Below are 19,740 nucleotides of genomic sequence, written 5' to 3' on the forward strand. Positions count from 1 at the left end.
TGGTTTTCTTTCATTTGTATAATATAGTATGAAACACGACTGTAAAAGGGTGGTATGACCTTTGACCTCTATCAGGGCTTTCCTTTGGGGTCTGATCAGCCTCATGGGAGGGCCATTTGGATAATCAATTTAAGGTCATTGGTGATACTGATTTTAAGGTAATTTGTGTAATGGATAATTATGAACGAGTTTATAGTTCTTTGACATATTTGTAATTTGAACCAATGAGAAGAAAGAAATGGCATAGCCTTGGATTAATGGTAGACTTATGTTAAGTATTTAGAACCTAATCGAAGCCAACAGGACAGGGATATATGACAGCTGTGGTGATTCAGGATCATTGAGAGCATCGAAGTAACCTTAATCAAACTATGTAATAACCTTAGAGATTGCCACCATAGACGGGTGATTTTAAGTAAATATTTGGAAACAACCCATATTTGATACTGACTGTTATGAGAAAGAGCGACAGACAGATAGGAGGAAGGGCAGACTGAGAAGCCCTCCCTGCACTGCTGAGACCTTGATGGTTTGGGAGCAGAGAGGAGGAGGAGGAAGGGGGGCTGTTACTGAGTGGAGACAAAAGGGGCCTGACACTGAACCATTACCTAGAAATTATTCGGCACAACAGGCCGAAATAGTAGCATTGACTAGTGCCTGTGAAAGCAGCACAGATACATCTTAAAGTAGATAAGACACTTGACAGAGAATTGTTACAGGATAGACATGAATGAACGCCCCAGGGAGAATTGGACATATAGAGAATGAAAGGGGCGCTCCTACAAGATAATGTCAGACATAAGGATAATTTACTAATCTTACCTCAGTCATTGTTTATATATGCGGCAATATTGATACATGGGCAGAGCCATGTATCAAAGGGGGGATAGGATAGGACACTTTGTGGCCTATTGGATAATAAACTAATAAAAAAACCTGAGTAGTTTAATTGAATTGGTTTATGAACATTGAGAACATAATTCTCTTGACAGTACCCCCTCGACAGAAGGCATTGGGGCGAAGTTGTGATAGCTAATTTCCAGAGGAATCTAAATACACCTAAGCCCCAGAGCACACTTGATCTTTATTAGCAGCAAAGTCATCAAGACCAGCACATGAACAGAGACCTAGGGCTCTAAGCGCATACATCGGTTTCTTTATTTATCTTCCCTATGTCACTGAATCTACATGGTATACACGCCACCCTGTGTGTGTTACCCCTGTCCTGCACAGTTCAGATGATTGAGTACGGCTACACTGTAGTTGCTATGGTAACATGGAAACGGGCTCAGCGAACACAGACGCTCCTCGCAGCTTTGATCTGCAGAAAAGGCCTGATGGATGGCAAGAGTCCCACAACACCGCCCACACACACTGTACATGTCAAGATGTGTGCAAACACTTGAATCGTGCACACGCACACTCATTCACCTGTATACACACTTAACTGTTTAGAGTGCATTCCCGTGCATATCATTACAGCGTCAGTAAGCAGGCATATGGTGCAGAAACCTAGACAATATCAGAAGTAGCACAGACCACAGTAGGTGAGATATTTCTATGCAGAGTACTGCTCTATACAGACCTCTGCTTAATTTCTCCTCAATATCAGACAGGTGCTTTAGAGAGAACACACACCCCCACACATATTCTAAGTAGACGTGAAGAATTCACATCTCACCAAATATTAACAATTACACTTTTAGGGTTGGTGGTTTTATAGTTTTGTGTGTTTGTTTTGGTCAACGCTCCGAGTTTCGTATTTATTCAGTCCCCCAAAACACTAAACATCTACGAAACACCTAAATCAATACATTTTGGAACTTTACCTAAAGCCTGCAAGTATGACTTTTTTTTAATAAGCATTTATTAGCCTTTATGTCTTACAATCAGGCTTATCATATGTTATATGTGTCAGTATTTCAAAAAAGATAACATTCTACCTTTACAAATAAAATATATGAGTTTCTTCCCTTGTAAAATGTAGGGGTTTCCTTTGTCTGGTTTTAAGTACAGCTCATGCTGGGAGTCCAGATGCTTTATTCCAGCACTGCCTAGCAGACAGATGTATCATCAGCTGATTACACTGCAGCAGACACAGACAAGGGGTCCTTTGCTCCCTCCCTCCAACCCCTGTGTACCCTGTCAGTCTTTGGTTAGAAACACACACCACATGTTCTACGCACCCTCCAATCTAACAGTAACGTAGCTGATTCCCCATTTCACAAAAACATCCCATTAAGGCATATGGAGAATGTATCCCAGTAAATTGACATGCTATCCCAGTCAGGCATGTCAATTTAATAACTCAGTTATATTTCTGCTCGGTCTATTACGTCTGACATCACACACTTTCTGACATAATATGAACGACAGGTAGAATATCTTCAGGGGTTTGAGATTGAGAGCAGCTCAAAATAAAAGCACCAACACACCCCTACACACACACACGTGCACACAGACAGAAACATGCTTCGGGCACGTACCAGGACTCTGCCGGTGAGTGTCTGTGCTGATATCATGACCCCGGCCCAGTCCTTCACAGAGGTCATCCACCCCACCTCGCTGGCAGGTACCACTTCGTCCTTCTCATCAGGACCCTTAGGTGTCCCATCTGCTGCCTGACTGTTAGCAGGATTATTCACCTTCTGAACCTCCTAGAAGAAAAGGGGAGAGAGAGATGGAGGAGAGAACGAGAGAGAAATGGAGGAAAGAGAGAGAGATGGAGGAGAGAACGAGAGAGAGATGGAGAAGCAAGAGATTGGGGAGCGAGAAATTGAGGAGTGAGAGATGGAGAAAGAGAGAGAAAGATTGCGTTAACATTTTGTTGATCAGACACCTAAACTCAGCAAAAAAATAAATGTCCTCTCACGTTGATTCATGTGCACTGTCCCTGTAAAAAAAAAAAAACTGTCAACTGCGTTTATTTTCAGCAAACTTGACATGTGTAAATATTTGTATGAACATAACAAGATTCAACAACTGAGACATAAACTGAACAAGTTCCACAGACATGTGACTAACAGAAATGGAATAATGTGTCCCTGAACAAAGGGGGGATCAAAATCAAAGTAACAGACAGTATCTGGTGTGGCCACCAGCTGCATTAAGTACTACAGTGCATCTCCTCCTCATGGACTGCACAGATTTGCCAGTTCTTGCTGTGAGTTGTTACCCCACTCTTCACCAAGGCACCTACAGTTCCCGGACATTTCTGGGGGGAATGGCCCTAGCCTTCACCCTCCGATCCAACAGGTCCCAGACGTACTCAATGGGATTGAGATCCGGCTCTTCGCTGGCCATGGCAGAACACTGACATTCCTGTCTTGCAGGAAATCACGCACAGACCGAACAGTATGGCTGGTGGCTTTGTCATGCTGGAGGGTCATGTCAGGATGAGCCTGCAGGATGGGTACCACATGAGGGAGGAGGGATGTCTTCCCTGTAAGTACAGCATTGAGATGGCCTGCAATGACAACAAGCTCAGTCCGATGATGCTGTGATACACCCTCCCAGACCATGACGGACCCTCCACCTCCAAATCGATCCCGCTCCAGAGTACAGGCCTCGGTGTAACGCTCATTCCTTCAGCGATAAATGTGAATCTGACCATCACCCCTGGTGAGACAAAACCGCGACTCGTCAGTGAAGAGACATTTTTGCCAGTCCTGTCTGGTCCAGCGGGGGGGTTCGTGCCCATAGGCGACATTGTTGCCGGTGATGTCCGGTGAGGACCTGCCTTACAACAGGCCTACAAGTCCTCAGTCCAGCCTCTCTCAGCCTATTGCGGACAGTCTGAGCACTGATGGAGGGATTGTGCGTCCCTGGTGTAACTCGGGCAGTTGTTGCTGCCATCCTGTACCTGTCCCGCAGGTGTTGTTACACGTGGTCTGCCAGTGCGAGGACGATCAGCTGTCCGTCCTGTTCCCTGTAGCGCTGTCTTTGGCATCTCACAGTACGGACATTGCAATTTATTGCCCTGGCACATCTGCAGTCCTCATGCCTCCTTGCAGCATGCCTAAGGCACGTTCATGCAGGTGAGCAGGGACCCTGGGCATCTTTCTTTTGGTGTTTTTCAGAGTCAGTAGAAAGGCCTCTTTAGTGTCCTAAGTTTTCATAACTGGGACCTTAATTGCCTACCGCCTGTAAGCTGTTAGTGTCTTAACGACCGTTCCACAGGTGCATGTTCATTAATTGTTTATGGTTCATTAAACAAGCATGGGAAACAGTGTTTAAACCCTTTACAATGAAGAGCTGTGAAGTTTAGGTTTTTACGAATTATCTTTGAAAGACAGGGTCCTGAAAAAGGGACTTTTGTTTTTTGCTGAGTTTATTATTTCATATAGAAATAGGGAATCATGACAGCTGCTCTATAGGTTCTAYTTCTATCTGCAATGTTCGAACAAGAGTATCTAGCACCATGTGCCTGAAATGAGAGTGGGCTTGGAGGGTACATGTACTGTATAGCTCCACAAGGTGCCATCTAAAGTATTCATAGAATCTACCTAATTAATACATGACCATATGAACCGACACAAGATCTGCATAATAGTAAGAGGTCCAAGGTAGCAATCACTTGAGTCCCTATAGACAGTGTAATGGAGAGAAAGAGCTCTAGCATGGCAATGTGAGGCTCTGGCTTGCTGATGCATAAGAGTGGAGGTAAAGACACAAACACCCACTTCCATCATATCGCACACTGTCAGGGTTGTCAAACACGCCTCTGCCATATGTTGAATGTGTGTTTGTGAGTGTGTGAGTGTGTGTAGTCGTTCTGTTGCTTTTGCCCACATGGGCCTGTAAGTTCATTCATCCTAGGGGTGTATAGTGGCATACAACTAATGTTGTCATGCAGGCCCCTCAACCCTTCATCTTGTGACTGAATGAATGAGCAGAGCACAGTTGCATTGTAATGCATTGACTCGCCATACTCTGCAGTGCTACTTACGTAGGCAGCTGCTTAGACATCCACTCACTCTAATAATACTTCCTTTGACATGTTTCCCCTTCAGCCATTAAGTTGCATGGTTTGATTGCAAGCACACACACAGTGCATACCGCCTGGCGAGGTAAAGGTCAGCGTGTCACCGCTAGGCCCTTAAACCATAGGGTGTAGCCCAGCGAATGGCGTCACAGAGAATCCCTGGCACTCCAGTAACTTTCAGAGCTCTCGACTGCGGCCCGCTCTCCCTTCCAAGGAAGCTGGGTTGTATTAACGGCAGGGTAGTAGTTAATATTTTATTACGACCCACTGACACTGCTCGTCCACTCTGGACCAGACCTGTGTTCAAACACTATGTGAAATCTTTCATATACTTTGAGCGTTTGCGTAAGTCTGCATCGAGTGTCAAATGACTGGAGTTGAACGTTTTGGTACTTTTCCATTGGTTCATTAAGCCAGGCAAACTCAATCAAGTCCATATAAAGTATTTTGAATGATTTTAAATAGTGTTTGCACCCGGGTATGCTCTGGACCGGCCGACAGACGAGTCAGAACCATACCAACGGAGTCTCTGGTTAATGGACTATGTGACGTCAGCAGACTGGGACAGTAGTGTGTGTTTGGGTGACATGATACTGTGTCTGACATCCTAAGGTATTCCAACAGTCTGAATACTGAACAGGTGGAAATTACCCAGAATACAACTGACCTACATGTATTGTTTTTTTCCCCCCTTGGTTTATTTGTGTTTGACGCCACAGAGTCACAGCCCTGAGTTTTTCCTTGCCAGGTCATGATCATGGAAAACTCAGGGCCCTAGACATACTAATCCATCTCATTCTAAGAACTATGAAGCAAGAGAAGAAACACTATATATACACAAATGGRCAGTACCCGTAACAAAAAAAAGGATACACACCTACTCATTCAAGTTTTCTTTTACTATTTTCTACATTGTAGAATAATAGTGAAGACRTCAAAACTATGAAATAATCATGTGGTAACAAAAACAGTGTTAAACAAATCAAAATATATTTTATATTTGAGAATCTTCAAAGTAGCCACCCTTTGCCTTGATGACAGCTTTGCACACTCTTGGCATTCTCTCAACCTAGCTTCATGAGGTCACCTGGAATGCATTTCAACTAACAGATGTGCCTTGTTAAAAGTTAATTTGTGAAATTTCTTTCTTTCTTAATGCATTTGAGCCAATCAGTTGTGTTGTGACAAGGTAGGGGTGATATATAGAAGATAACCCTATTTGGTAAAAGACCAAGTCCATATTACGGCAAGAACAGCTCAAATAAGCAAAGAGAAATGACAGTCCATCATTACTTTAAGACACGAAGGTCAGTCATTCCTGAACATTTCAAGAACTTTGAAAGTTTCTTCAAGTGCAGTGGCAAAAAACATCAAGCGCTATGATGAAACTAGATCTCATGAGGACCGCCACAGGAAAGGAAGACCCAGAGTTCATTAGAGTTAACTGCACCTCAGATTGTAGCCCAAATAAGTAACAGACACATCTCAACATCAACTGTTCAAAGGAGACTGCGGGAATCAGGCCTTCATGGTCAAATTGCTGCAAAGAAACCACTACTAAAGGACACCAATAAGAAGAGACTTGCTTGGGCCAAGAAACATGAGCAATGGACATTAGACTGGTGGAAATCTGTCCTTTGGTCTGATGAGTCCAAATTTGAGATTTTTGGTTCCAACCAGTGTGTCTTTGTGAGACGCAGAGTAGGTGAACGGATGATCTCCGCATGTGTGGTTCCCACCATGAAGCATGGAGGAGGAGGTGTGATGGTGTGGGGGTGCTTTACTGGTGACACTGTCAGTGATTTATTTAGAATTCAAGGCACACTTAACCAGCATGGCTACCACAGCATTCTGCAGCGATACGCCATCCCATCTGGTTTGCGCTTAGTAGGACTATCATTTCTTTTCAATAGGACTATGACCCAACACACCTCCAGGCTGTGTAATGGCTATTTGACCAAGAAGGAGAGTGATGGAGTGCTGCATCAGATGACCTGGCCTCCACAATCACCCGACCTCAACCCAATTGAGATGTTTTGGGATGAGTTGGACCGCAGAGTGAAGGAAAAGCARCCAACAAGTGCTCAGCATCTGTGGGAATTCCTTCAAGACTGTTGGAAAAGCATTCCTCATGAAGCTGGTTGAAAGAATGCCAAGAGTGTGCAAAGCTGTCACCAAGGCAAAGGGTGTCTACTTAAAAGAATGAAAAATATATTCTATATTTTTATTTGTTTAACACTTTTTTGTTTATTACATGATTCCATATGTGTTATTTCATAGTTTATGTCTTCACTATAGAAAATAGTACAAATTAAGAAAAACCCTTGAACGGTAGGTGTGTCCAAACTTTTGACTGGTCCTGTATGTGGACACACCTTCAAATTAGTGGATTTGGCTATTTCAGCCACACCTGTTGCTGACAGGTGTATAAAATCAAGCACCAAGCCATGCAATCATTATAGACAAACATTCGCAGTAGAATGGCCATCCTAAAGAGCTCAGTGACTTTCAAYGTGGCACCGTCATAGGATGCCACCTTTCCAACAAGTCCGTTCATCAAATTTCTGCCCTGCTAGAGCTGCCCTGGTCAACTGTAGGCCACACAAGCTCACAGAACAGGAACACCGAGTGCTGAAGCACGGTAGCGCATACAAATTGTCTGTCCTCGGTTGCAACACTCACTACTGAGTTCCAAACGGCCTCTGGAAGCAACGTTAGCACAATAACAGTTTGTCGGGAGCTTTATGAAATGGGTTGCCATGGCAGAGCAGCTGCACACAAGCCTAAGATCACCATGCACAATGCCAAGCGTCGGCTGGAGTGGTGTAAAGCTTGCCGCCATTGGACTCTGGAGCAGTGGAAACACATTCTCTGGAGTGATGAATCACGCTTCACAATCTGGCAGTCCAACAGACGTATCTGGGTTTGGCAGATACCTACAGGAACTCTATTTACCCGAATGCGTAGTGCCAACTGTAAAGTTTAGTGGAGGAAGAATGATGGTCTGGGGCTGTTTTTCATGGTTCGGGCTTGGCACCTTAGTTCCAGTGAAGGGAAATATTTTATGCTACAGCACACAATGATATTTGAGACGATTCTGTGCTTCCAACTTTGTGGCAACAGTTTAGGGAAAGCCCTTTCCTGTTTCAGCATGACAATGCCCTCGTGCACAAAGTGAGGTCCCTACAGAAATGGTTTGTCGAGATTGGTGTGGAAGAACTTGACTGGCCTACATAGAACCCTGACCTCAACCCCATCGAACACCTTTGGGATGAATTGGAACGCCGACTGCGAGCCAGGCCTAATCGCACAACATCAGTGCCCGACCTCACTAATGCTCATGGCTGATCGGAAGCAAGTCCGCGCAGCAATGTTCCAACATCTAGTGGAAAGCCTTCCAATAAGGAGTGGAGGCTGTTATAGCTGCAAAGGGGGACCAACTCAATATTAATGCCCATGATTTTGGAATGGAATGTTCGACGAGCAGGTGTCCACATACTTTTGATCATGTAGTGTACATACCAGCAGACTAACCCAGCCACTAGAGTACCCAATATAGTTCTTAGGCTATCAGGGACAAAGTGACAGTAGTATTCCTTTCTGGCCGGCTGGCTGGCTGGCACACACACGGTTTTTCCCATTACAGTCTGTTTGGAGAGGATTGTCCAGTTCAAATTGGATTATATTCCTTAAATGATCCAACATGGCCACAGCTGCCATTTTCCTAATTACATTCTCTGCCATAACAAATGGCAATAACCTCCTTTTAAAAGGCTGCCTTAGATACAGTTCTTGTGGCTATCTGCTGCTGCTGCCTATAGACCCCACACAACAGGAGAGTGTCACAAATGGTAACCTGTTACCTTTGGGCTCTTGTCAAAAGAAGTGCACTTCTTTTAGTGTCCCATTTGGGACGCAGCCCAGGAATGCAGTGGAAAATGGGTTCAGGACTGCTTCGTAGGCAAACATCCATGCTTCCATACAGGAGTTATGCGCTGTTATGAATGCTTAGCTGGATAATAATGTATGGACGATGTGTAATGCATTATAAATGAATTAATACTTCATATTTATACAACCACTGTTATAAGGAGCCATGGTTTGTCAAGAGTGCCAATATCAAGTGTTAAAAAGCACTATTGGGTGCTAGAAGGCAATATAAGATCTTTATAACGTCTTCACATCTTACCAGAGCTGTAACCTCACCCCTCTCCTGCCCTCTTCAGTACTCCCTTGCCAAATACCCAGAATGCTTCATACCTTTCACATGGTGCAAATACGGAGGGGTATGCGTTTGTGACGCTCACTATATCTGTATGTGTGTTCACTATTCGCGGGCACGGCTAATGTTTCGCTCTGGTTGGACGGCCACCTGCTTCAAAGCTCTCCAGGCATGTAGCCGTGGTAACATGTGCTTGGCAGGGGCTGAGGAATAAATCTAACTGACATGACTGGAGGAGGACAGGCACACTAATAACCACTCACACACAGTATACGTGTGTGTGTGTGTGTGTGTGTGTGTGTGTGTGTGTGTGTGTGTGTGTGCGTGCTAGTGGGGAAACCATGAATAATGGATATAAGTCGAAACTGATGTCTAGACAGATCGGAGAGGACAATGTAAACAACAAAGTGTTTCTACTTCATTTGAGCTGCTGGCCGGCGCTGGGCCTAGCTCACTACAGGGACAGAGAAAGACTGCTGCCAAGAGAGAATCCATCTGCTATATATACACACCTGTGATGTCAAACTGAAAGAGAGAGAGATGGAGAGCGAGATGGAGAGAGGGGGAAGATTGAGAGAGATGGAGAAAGGAAGGAAAAAGAGAGATGGAGAAAGGAAGGAAAAAGAGAGATAGAGAAAGTGTTTGATGGAGAAAGTAATAGAGGAGAGTGAGCGAATGAGAGGACGGAGGATAAAGCGGGAGGAAGGAGAGAGAGAGAGTGAGAGAGCAAGAGCGAGAACGAATCAGAGAACAGCAGGAGTGCAAATATGTTCCTTTTCACGGGCCAAGAGGTTGGCCTCTGTAGTTGACACAGTTTATCTATGTAAGCAGTAAGGCCCTATATAGACTGTCCTCAACGCTCCTGCCACACATATAGACTCATAACTGAATATACACTAACTGTACAAAACATTAAAATGACCCATGCCTGTAATACTATCATCAGGGCGCTGCAATCAATAACAGCAGTGAAGAGAGAAACAGTGAATGACTTATTGGCTAAGGTGAGAAATATGGCTGCCTTGGGAAGAGGACTGAGCAGACCTTATGGTGAAGGGTATCACAGCTATATAAAGATCCATCTCGGAGTAGTCAGCGGTGTAGGTGTGTGTCTGGGAGTGTGTCACTTGTTAAATCCACTTCAATCAGTGTAGATGAAGGGGAGGAGACAGGTTAAAGAAGGATTTTTAAGCCTTGAGACAATTGAGACATGGATTGTGTATTTGTGCCATTCAGAGGGTGAAAGGGCAAGAAAACAATATTTAAGTGCCTTTGAACGGGGTATGGTAGTAGGTGCCAGGCGCACCGGTCATGGACTGCAACGGTGCTAGGTTTTTCACGCTCAACAGTTTCTCGTGTGTATCAAGAATGGTCCACCACCTAAAGGACATCCAGCCAACTTGAGACAACTGTGGGAAGCATTGAAGTCAACATGGGTCAGCATCCCTGTGAAACGCTTTCCACACCTTGTAGAGCCCATGACCTGAAGAATTGAGGCTATTCTTAGGGCAAAAGGGAGGGTGCAACTCACATTAGGAAGGTGTCCTTAATGTTTTGTGCACTCAGTCTATATCCACCAGTATTGTAGAGGACTGATGCAAGCAGAAGCCACACCCATGTCTCTCTCTGCAGTTAGTCCTACAGAGCTACTTAATTCTGCCAGTATACTGTATTATGACTGATGTGATATTCCATTTCCAAAATGTATTGTCATTGTCATTGTTTTCCTTTAAATTAAATAAATGTATTGTCCCACATGCCATTGATTGCTATGGTCAGTGGCTACCACTTTAGCAACCATTCAGCAAATATATTCTGTGTTATACTCCATTATCTAATGATTGTATAAAAAACACAAAGCTCAGTAAAATCTGCTACAGTAGTACAAGGAGCTCAGTTGACTTTACTGCTGGACCAATTAACAATAGGGGAGACCTGGTTATAATGTATGTTACAGAGAGACAGACGGAGAAACAGAGAACGAAGCAAAGAAGGTAACTACTGGTAACTATTGGTACTTCCGGCGCCGAAAAGAGATGGCCGCCTCGCTTCGTGTTCCTTGGAAAATATGCAGTATTTTGTTTTTTTACGTGTTATTTCTTACATCGGTACCCCGGGTAATCTTAGGTTTCATTACATACAGTCGGGAGGAACTACTGAATATACGATTAACGTCAACTCATCATCGTTCCTACCAGGAATATGACTTTCCCGAAACGGATCCAGTGTTTTTTGCCTTTCCACCCAATACAACGGATCTGATCCCAGCCGGCGACCCTGTGCGACGCCGAAAAAGGGGAAAACGAGGCGGTCTCGTGGTCAGGCTTCGGAGACGGGCACATCGCGCTCCACTCCCTAGCATACTACTCGCCAATGTCCAGTCCCTTGACAATAAGGTTGATGAAATCCGAGCACGGGTAGCATTCCAGAGAGACATCAGGGATTGCAACGTGCTCTGCTTCACGGAAACATGGCTAACTCAAGGGACGCTAACGGAGTCGGTGCAGCCAGCTGGTTTCTTCATGCATCGCCCGACAGAAACAAACATCTTTCCGGTAAGAAGAGGGGCGGGGGGGTATGCCTTATGATTAACGAGAAGTGGTGTGATATCATAACACACACAAGAACTCAAGTCGTTCTGTTCACCTGATCTAGAACTCCTCACAATCAAATGTCGACCGCATTATCTACCAAGGGAATTCTGTCAATCATAATCACAGCCGTATACATTCCCCCCAAGCAGACACATCGATGGCCCTGAACGAACTTTTATCTGACTCTTTGTAAACTGGAAACCACACACCCTGAGGTGCATTCATCGTAGCTGGGGATTTAACAAGGCTAATCTAAAAACAAAACTCCCTAAATTCTATCAGCATATCGATTGTGCTACCAGGGCTGGAAAAACACTAGACCATTGTTATACTAATTTCCGCGACGCTTATAAGGCCCTCCCCCGCCCCCCTTTCGGAAAAGCTGACCACGACTCCATTTTGTTGATTCCAGCCTACAAACAGAAACTCAACAACAACAGCTCCCGCCGCTCGGTCTGTTCAACGCTGGTCCGACCAATCTGAATCCACGCTTCAAGACTGCTTCGATCACGCGGATTGGAATATGTTCCGCATCGCGTCCAACAACAATATTGACGATATGCTGATTCGGTGAGCGAGTTCATTAGGAAGTGCATTGACGATGTCGTACCACACGCAACGATAAAAACATTCCCAAACCAGAAACCGTGGATTGACGGCAGCATTCGCGTGAAACTGAAAGCGCGAACCACTGCTTTTAACCAGGGCAAGGTGACCGGAAGCATGACCGAATCAAACAGTGTAGCTATTCTCTCCGCAAGGCAAACAAACAGGCTAAGTCTCAGTACAGAGACAAAATCGAGTCGCAATTCAACAGCTCAGACACAAGAGGTATGTGGCAGGGTCTACAGTCAATCACGGATTACAAAAAGAAACCGCCCCGTCGAGGACCAGGATGTCTTGCTCCCAGACAGGCTAACAACTTTTTTGCCCGCTTTGAGGACAATACAGTGCCACTGACACGGCCCCCTACCAAAACCTGCGGGCTCTCCTTCACTGCAGCCGAGGTGAGTAAAACATTTAAACGTGTTAACCCTCGCAAGGCTGCAGCCCAGACGGCATTCCCAGCCGCGTCCTCAGAGCATGCGCAGACCAGCTGGCTGGTGTGTTTACCGGACATATTCAATCAATCCTTATCCAGTCTGCTGTTCCCACATGGTCAAGAGGGCCACCATTGTTCCTGTTCCAAGAAAGCTAAGGTAACTGAGCTAAACGACTACCGCCCCGTAGCACTCACTTCCGTCATCATGAAGTGCTTTGAGAGACTAGTAAGGACCATATCACCTCCACCTACCGGACACCCTAGACCCACTCCAATTTGCTTACCGACCCAATAGGTCCACAGACGACGCAATCGCAACCACACTGCACACTGCCCTAACCCATCTGGACAAGAGGAATACCCATGTGAGAATGTGTTCATCGATTACAGCTCAGCATTTAACACCATAGTACCCCAAACTCGTCATCAAGCTCGAGACCCTGGGGTCTCGACCCCGCCCTGTGCAACTGGGTCCTGGACTTCCTGACGGGCCGCCCCCAGGTGGTGAGGGTGGTAACAACATCTCCACCCCGCTGATCCTCAACACTGGGGCCCACAAGGGTGCGTTCTGAGCCCTCTCCTGTACTCCCTGTTCACCCACGACTGCGTGGCCATGCCGCCTCCAACTCAATCATCAAGTTTGCGGATGACACTACAGTGGTAGGCTTGATACCAACAACGACGAGACGGCCTACAGGAGGAGGTGAGGCCCTCGAGGTGTGGTGTCAGGAAAATAACCTCACACTCAACGTCACAACAAAAACAAAGGAGATGATTGTGGACTTCAGGAAACAGCAGAGGGAGCACCCCCCTATCCACATCGACGGGTCAGTAGTGGAGAAGGTGGAAGTTTTAAGTTCCTCGGTGTACACATCACGGACAAACTGAATTGGTCCACCCACACAGACAGCGTTGTGAAGAAGGCGCAGCAGCGCCTCTTCAACCTCAGGAGGCTGAAGAAATTCGGCTTGTCACCAAAAGCACTCACAAACTTCTACAGATGCACAATCGAGAGCATCCTGTCGGGCTGTATCACCGCCTGGTACGGCAACTGCTCCGCCCACAACCGTAAGGCTCTCCAGAGGGTAGTGAGGTCTGCAGAACGCCATCACCAGGGGCAAACTACCTGCCTCCAGGACACCTACACCACCCGATGTCACAGGAAGGCCATAAGATCTCAAGGACAACAAACCACCCAAGCCACTGCCTGTTCACCCGCTATCATCCAGAAGGCGAGGTCAGTACAGGTGCATCAAAGCAGGGACCGAGAGACTGAAAAACAGCTTCTATCTCAGGCCATCAGACTGTTAAACAGCCACCACTAACATTTAGCGGCCGCTGCCAACATACTGACTCAACTCCAGCCACTTTTAAAAATGGGATTGATGGGAAATTATGTAAAAATGTTACCATAGCCACTTTAAGCAATGCCACTTAATACAATGTTTACATTACCCTACATTACCCATCTCATATGTATATACTGTACTCTATATCATCTACTGCATCTTGCCATCTTTATGCAATACATGTACCACTAGCCACTTTAAACTATGCCACTTTATGTTTACATACCCTACAGTACTATCTCATACGTATATACCGTACTCCTATACCCAGTCTACTTTGCACTCTCGCCACTGACCTGTTCTGTACCACCACTCATTCATATATCTTTATGTACATATTCTTTATCCCTTTACACTTGTGTGTGTGTGTAAGGTAGTAGTGTGGAATTGTTAGGTTAGATTACTGTTGGTTATTACTGCATTGTCGGAACTAGAAGCACAAGCATTTCGCTACACTCGCATTAACATCTGCTAACCATGTGTATGTGACTAATAAAATTTGATTTGATTTGATTTGATTTGAAGATAGATACATCGCAGTGCTTGAGGCGTCACTACAGACCCCGGTTTCGATCCCAGGATGTGTCACAACCGGCCGTGACCGGGAGTCCCTAAGGGCGCGCACAATTGGCCCAGCTTCGTCTGGGTTAGGGGAGGGTTTGGCCGGGGGGGCTTTACTTGACTCATCTCACTCTAGTGACTCCTTGTGGCGGGACAGCGCCTGCAGGCTGACCTCGGTGGTCAGTTGAACAGTGTTTCCTCTGACACATTGGTGCAGCTGGCTTCCGGGTTAAGCGGGCGGGTGTTAAGAAGTGCGGTTTGGCGAGTCATGTTTCGGAGGACGAAGGACTCAACTTTCACCTCTCCCGAGCGTGTTGGGGAGTTGCAGCGATGAGACATGATCGGAATTGGATTTCACGAAATGGGGTCGAAAAAGGGGGGTAAAATACAACAACAAMAAAAWTTTAAGAGAGAAGACAGAGAGAGAGACACCGTAAAAGACACCGGCAGAGTGAGGTAGAAAGAGACTGAGTTGATCTAGGGACTTGGCTTTAGCGCAGCTGTTCCTGTGGCTTTGGTCCACATCGCTGGGGAAAACTCTATTCCAGTGTGAGGTGCTATATATAGCCTCACCCAGGGAGGGACAAGGCGAAAAACGAGTGAATCTCATAACACACTCTGTTCCCCCATTTGCTATTTTAAAGCCGGTACAGTTACCTAATGTCCCTGGGTTACATGGCCTACACTAGGTCAGGGTGGTCAGACCTTCTCTCTTCAGAGACTAGTTAAAACACAGGAATTTAGARTGAGCACGCACAGACACACACACTCAGTCCGCGCACACACGCACCCCCACACACAGCGGGGACACTAGCTAATTCCCAGATTGCCATGTGTCTCAGAACAGCAGTTATTCCTATCTCTAGGTCAGGCCTGTGGTACCATGACAACACTAGGGGGTTAATAAACTCTACATATTAACTTAAAAGGCCCTTGGAGCTAAATGTTGTTGAAGTGGGTGTCATTCCTTATCTAAATATAAATAGGTTGCTATTAACTGCATGTCTAGCATCTACAATGAAATGCTTGATTTATAGCTACATACAGGGCCATCCTATTACGAAGTAGTGCAACTGCAGGACTAATTATCCAGTACTAGTATTTATAGGGAACCCTGTAGCTAGTTACGATATGGCATTGTGAATTGGTTTGGTTCTAGGTTCTCACTTTAAATAACCCTCCCTACTATACCTAGCTATGTTATTGTATGATGTTACATTATGGTTATCAATTTTTCAATGAAAAACTTYGACAGTTATATAGGCCCAGAGCACGTTGGAGGATAACGATTGAAGGGATTAGGATGGGTGCCATTATGCCATGTGTTTGATTTAGGGATTACACAGGTACAGTACTGTCGGTCTGGATCTTAATCTAGCCCTGTTGTCTGACACAAGCATCTGGCACATTGGAATATTTATATTAGAATTCTGTGACAAATACATTCACAAACAAACACGTATGCATGAACGTACATATGTGCACACGTACACACACATCTGTAACTATTCCCCAGTTGCTGTAAATGAGAATGTGTCAATTTACCTGGTAAAATAAGAAAAAAAAGGTAGTGAGAACCAGAAGGAAAGACAGACAGAGAGGGAGGAAGGAAGGCAGGCAAGGAGGGACGGAGGGAGGGAGGGACTCCACCTCTTGCCACCAGTGTTACATCATGGAGTTACTCTTGGTCATTAAATGTTCTCATCAAGGTGTGAGAAAGCTATCAACGGCACAGAGAGGTTGTCCAGCGCCACATTAACTCTCCCCTTATAACGCAGGCCTATTTTGAGGGCCTCCGGTCTAAAGAGGATTAGTCTTAGAATTGAGCACACCAAACTAAATAAGTGACATCCATCCCAATGTCAGAAAGCAGGACGAGCTGACAGACATGCCAACGTCTTAGAACAAATGCCAAGAAGAGACACGTATAGGATATTGTTACTGTTGAGAGGTACTCTATCCCAGAGCTGCTAATTTTTCTCTGAGCATTTCTGAATAAGTACGTCCATATCCGAAGCCTAAGGGGTTACTATAGCACGGGAATCAGACAAGCTGACATTCACTGCTGTGTCTGTTGCTGAACACACCCACTAGCCCTGTGGTGGAGGAACCAGAGAAGGTAGATCAGGGTCGTGATCGGTAGGGCACAATGAGGCAAAACATTTTGCAACAGAAAACTAAAGGTAGGCCTCCCGGGTGGCGCAGTGGTCTAAGGCACTGCATCGCAGTGCTAGCTGTGCCACCAGAGACTCTGGGTTCGAGCTCAGGCTTTCGCATCCGCGCAGACGGAGGCCCAGGGCGGCACATTGGCCTAAGGCGTCGTCCGGGTAGGAGGGTTTGGCGCAGGAGATATCTTCTCATCGCGCTAGCTGACTCCTGGTGGCCAGAGCAGGCACGCTAACCCAGGTCGCGAGTGTACGGGTTTCCCCCAACACATGGTCCTGGTTCCGGTTGGATTCGCGCTGTGTTAAGAAGAGTGCGCTTGGTTGGGTCGGAGGACCATGGCTCTCGACCTTCGCCTCTCCCAGCCCGTACAGAGTTTCGATGAACATAGACAGAACTACTGACATTGGATACCATTGATAATGGGAGAAAAGTTTTTTTTTTAAATAAGTGTTATGTAATATCAATGTATTATTATACACTGCACATTTTGCAGGTTTTCCTACTTACAAAAGCATGTAATGGTCTGTAAGTTTTATCATAGGTACACTTCAATGTGAGAGATGGAATTAAAACAAAAATCCAGAAAATCCATGATGATTTTTAGGTAATTCATTGCATTTTATTGCATAAGTATTAGAATACATCAAAAACAGAACTTATTATGGTAACAGAAACCTTGTTTGCAATTACAGAGATCATACGTTCCTGTAGTTCTTGACCAGTGTGCACACACTGCAGCAGGGATCTTGGCCAACTCTCCATACAGACTTCTCCAAATCCTTCAGGTTTCGGGCTTCGCTGGGCAATATGGACTTTCAGCTCCTCCAAAAATGTCTACTTGGGTTCAGGCTGGAGACTGCTAGGCACCCAGGACCTTGAGATGCTTCTACGAGCCACTCCTTAGCCGGCTGTGTGTTCGGGTCGTTCATGCTGGAAGACCCAGCCACGGCCCATCTTCAATGCTCTTACTGAGGAAGGAGTTGTTGGCAAGGATTCGCTATACATGGCCCCATCCATCCCCCTCAAATACGGGTGCAGTCGTCCGTGCCCTTCAGAAAAACATCCAAAGAATGATTCCACCTCCATGCTTACGGTTGGATGGTGTTCTTGGGGTTGTACTCATCCTTCTTCTTCAAACACGGCGAGTGAGTTAGACCAGAAAATTCTATTTTGTCTCATCACCACATGACCTTCTCCCATTCCTCCTCTGGATCATCCAGATGGTCATTGGCAAACTTCAGACGGGCCTGGAATCACCTGCTTGAGCAGGGGACCTTGCGGCGCTGCAGGATTTTAATGTGTTAAAAGTGTGTTCTAATGGTCTTTGAGACTGTGGTCCCAGCTCTCTTCAAGATCATTGACAGGTCCTGCCTGTAGTCGGCTGATCCCCACTTCTCATGATCATTGATGCCACGAGTGAGGATTTGCATGGAGCCCCAGACCGAGGGCGATTGACCGTCATCTTGAACTTCTTCCATTTTCTAATAATTGCGCCAACAGTTGTTGCCTTCTCACCAAGCTGCTTGCCTATTTTAGCCCATCCCAGCCTTGTGCAGGTCTACAATTTTATCCCTGATGTCCTTACACAGCTCTCTGGTTGGGCCTTGTGGAGAGGGTTGGAGTCTGTTGATTGATGTGTGGACAGGTTCTTTATATAGTACGAGGTTCAAACAGGTGCAGTTAATACAGGTAATGAGTGGAGAACATGAGGTTTTAACGAAAACGAACAGTCTGTGAGAGCCGGAATTCTTACTGGTTGGTAGTGATCAAATACTATGCATGCAATAAAATGCAATTAATTACTTTAAAATCAAACAATGTGATTCTGGATTTTTTCTCACAGTTGAATGTACCTATTAAAAAATTACAGACCTCATCATGCTTGTAAGTAGGAAAACCTGCAAAATCGGCAGTGTATCAAATACTTGTTCTCTCCCACTGTACAAATAAAAGAAAACGAAAGTAGTACCTCATTTTACTCTATTAAAAATGTTTTCTCCAGTTTGGTGCCTACTGAACACAATCCGGCCATCTAGGGACAACCCCCTGGTCTGTGACATTAGAGGATGCCAGGAATATCACCCTTACACCCCCTGCACCCTGACACACACACACACACACACACACCACCACACACACACAAAACAACACAACACACACACACACAACACACACACACACACAAACGACAAGGTGAAGTCACTCGGCTGTCAATCACTCTGCATCCGTCGGAACCTCTCCTGAGCCGCTTCCAGCCACTTCCTATTTCAGCATCAAGCTGTGCCAATTGGCCCCCTTAATCATCTTGGCAACAGGACACAAGGGAGATCGTAGAGAAAACGCAAACCACAGGGCCAGCTAAAACACCAAATCCTCATTACTGGGCTATCGATGAGAACCTGGAATGTTCAAGGAATAACTCTCCCACTTAAAAAGTAAGTAAGGATGTTTCAAAGTCATTAGACCCACACACACACACWMACWMACACACACACACACAGGGTAACGCAAGCATGCAAATACACTTACATACGATAATCAGGCCATTACATTTTCAACTTGACGCGTGTTGAATCTATTTCCTGACTCTGAACACGGCTTGTTTCTATGGTGATACACGAGGACTAACTTTCCAGGGGAATCATTGGCTCCCCTGTGTTTCATCTATGCAAATGAAGTCAAGCATGAAAAGGGCCACTTGCAAACGGCCATTTATTATAAAAACCCTACCAGGTTCTCAAACCTAATGCTGCTGGTATGATATGCATCGTTTCAAATGACACATTCAAACAACAATCTAGATTCTAGACCGAAATAACTAA

At 45.5% G+C, this 19,740-nt stretch overlaps 1 protein-coding gene across 1 annotated transcript in view; it reads right to left on the minus strand.

The window, feature by feature from the left end:
- The window catches only part of LOC111977944 (calcium-activated potassium channel subunit alpha-1a), a 270,409-nt gene that overhangs the window by 169,707 nt on the left and 80,962 nt on the right, over nucleotides 1-19,740 (minus strand). The window contains exon 2 of the mRNA XM_070448702.1: nucleotides 2,487-2,657. Coding sequence (XP_070304803.1) covers nucleotides 2,487-2,657 — 171 coding nt within the window. The remainder of the gene's footprint in view (nucleotides 1-2,486; nucleotides 2,658-19,740) is intronic.

This window comes from Salvelinus sp. IW2-2015, linkage group LG18 (assembly GCF_002910315.2).
Source record: "Salvelinus sp. IW2-2015 linkage group LG18, ASM291031v2, whole genome shotgun sequence".
Classification (NCBI taxonomy): domain Eukaryota; kingdom Metazoa; phylum Chordata; class Actinopteri; order Salmoniformes; family Salmonidae; genus Salvelinus; species Salvelinus sp. IW2-2015.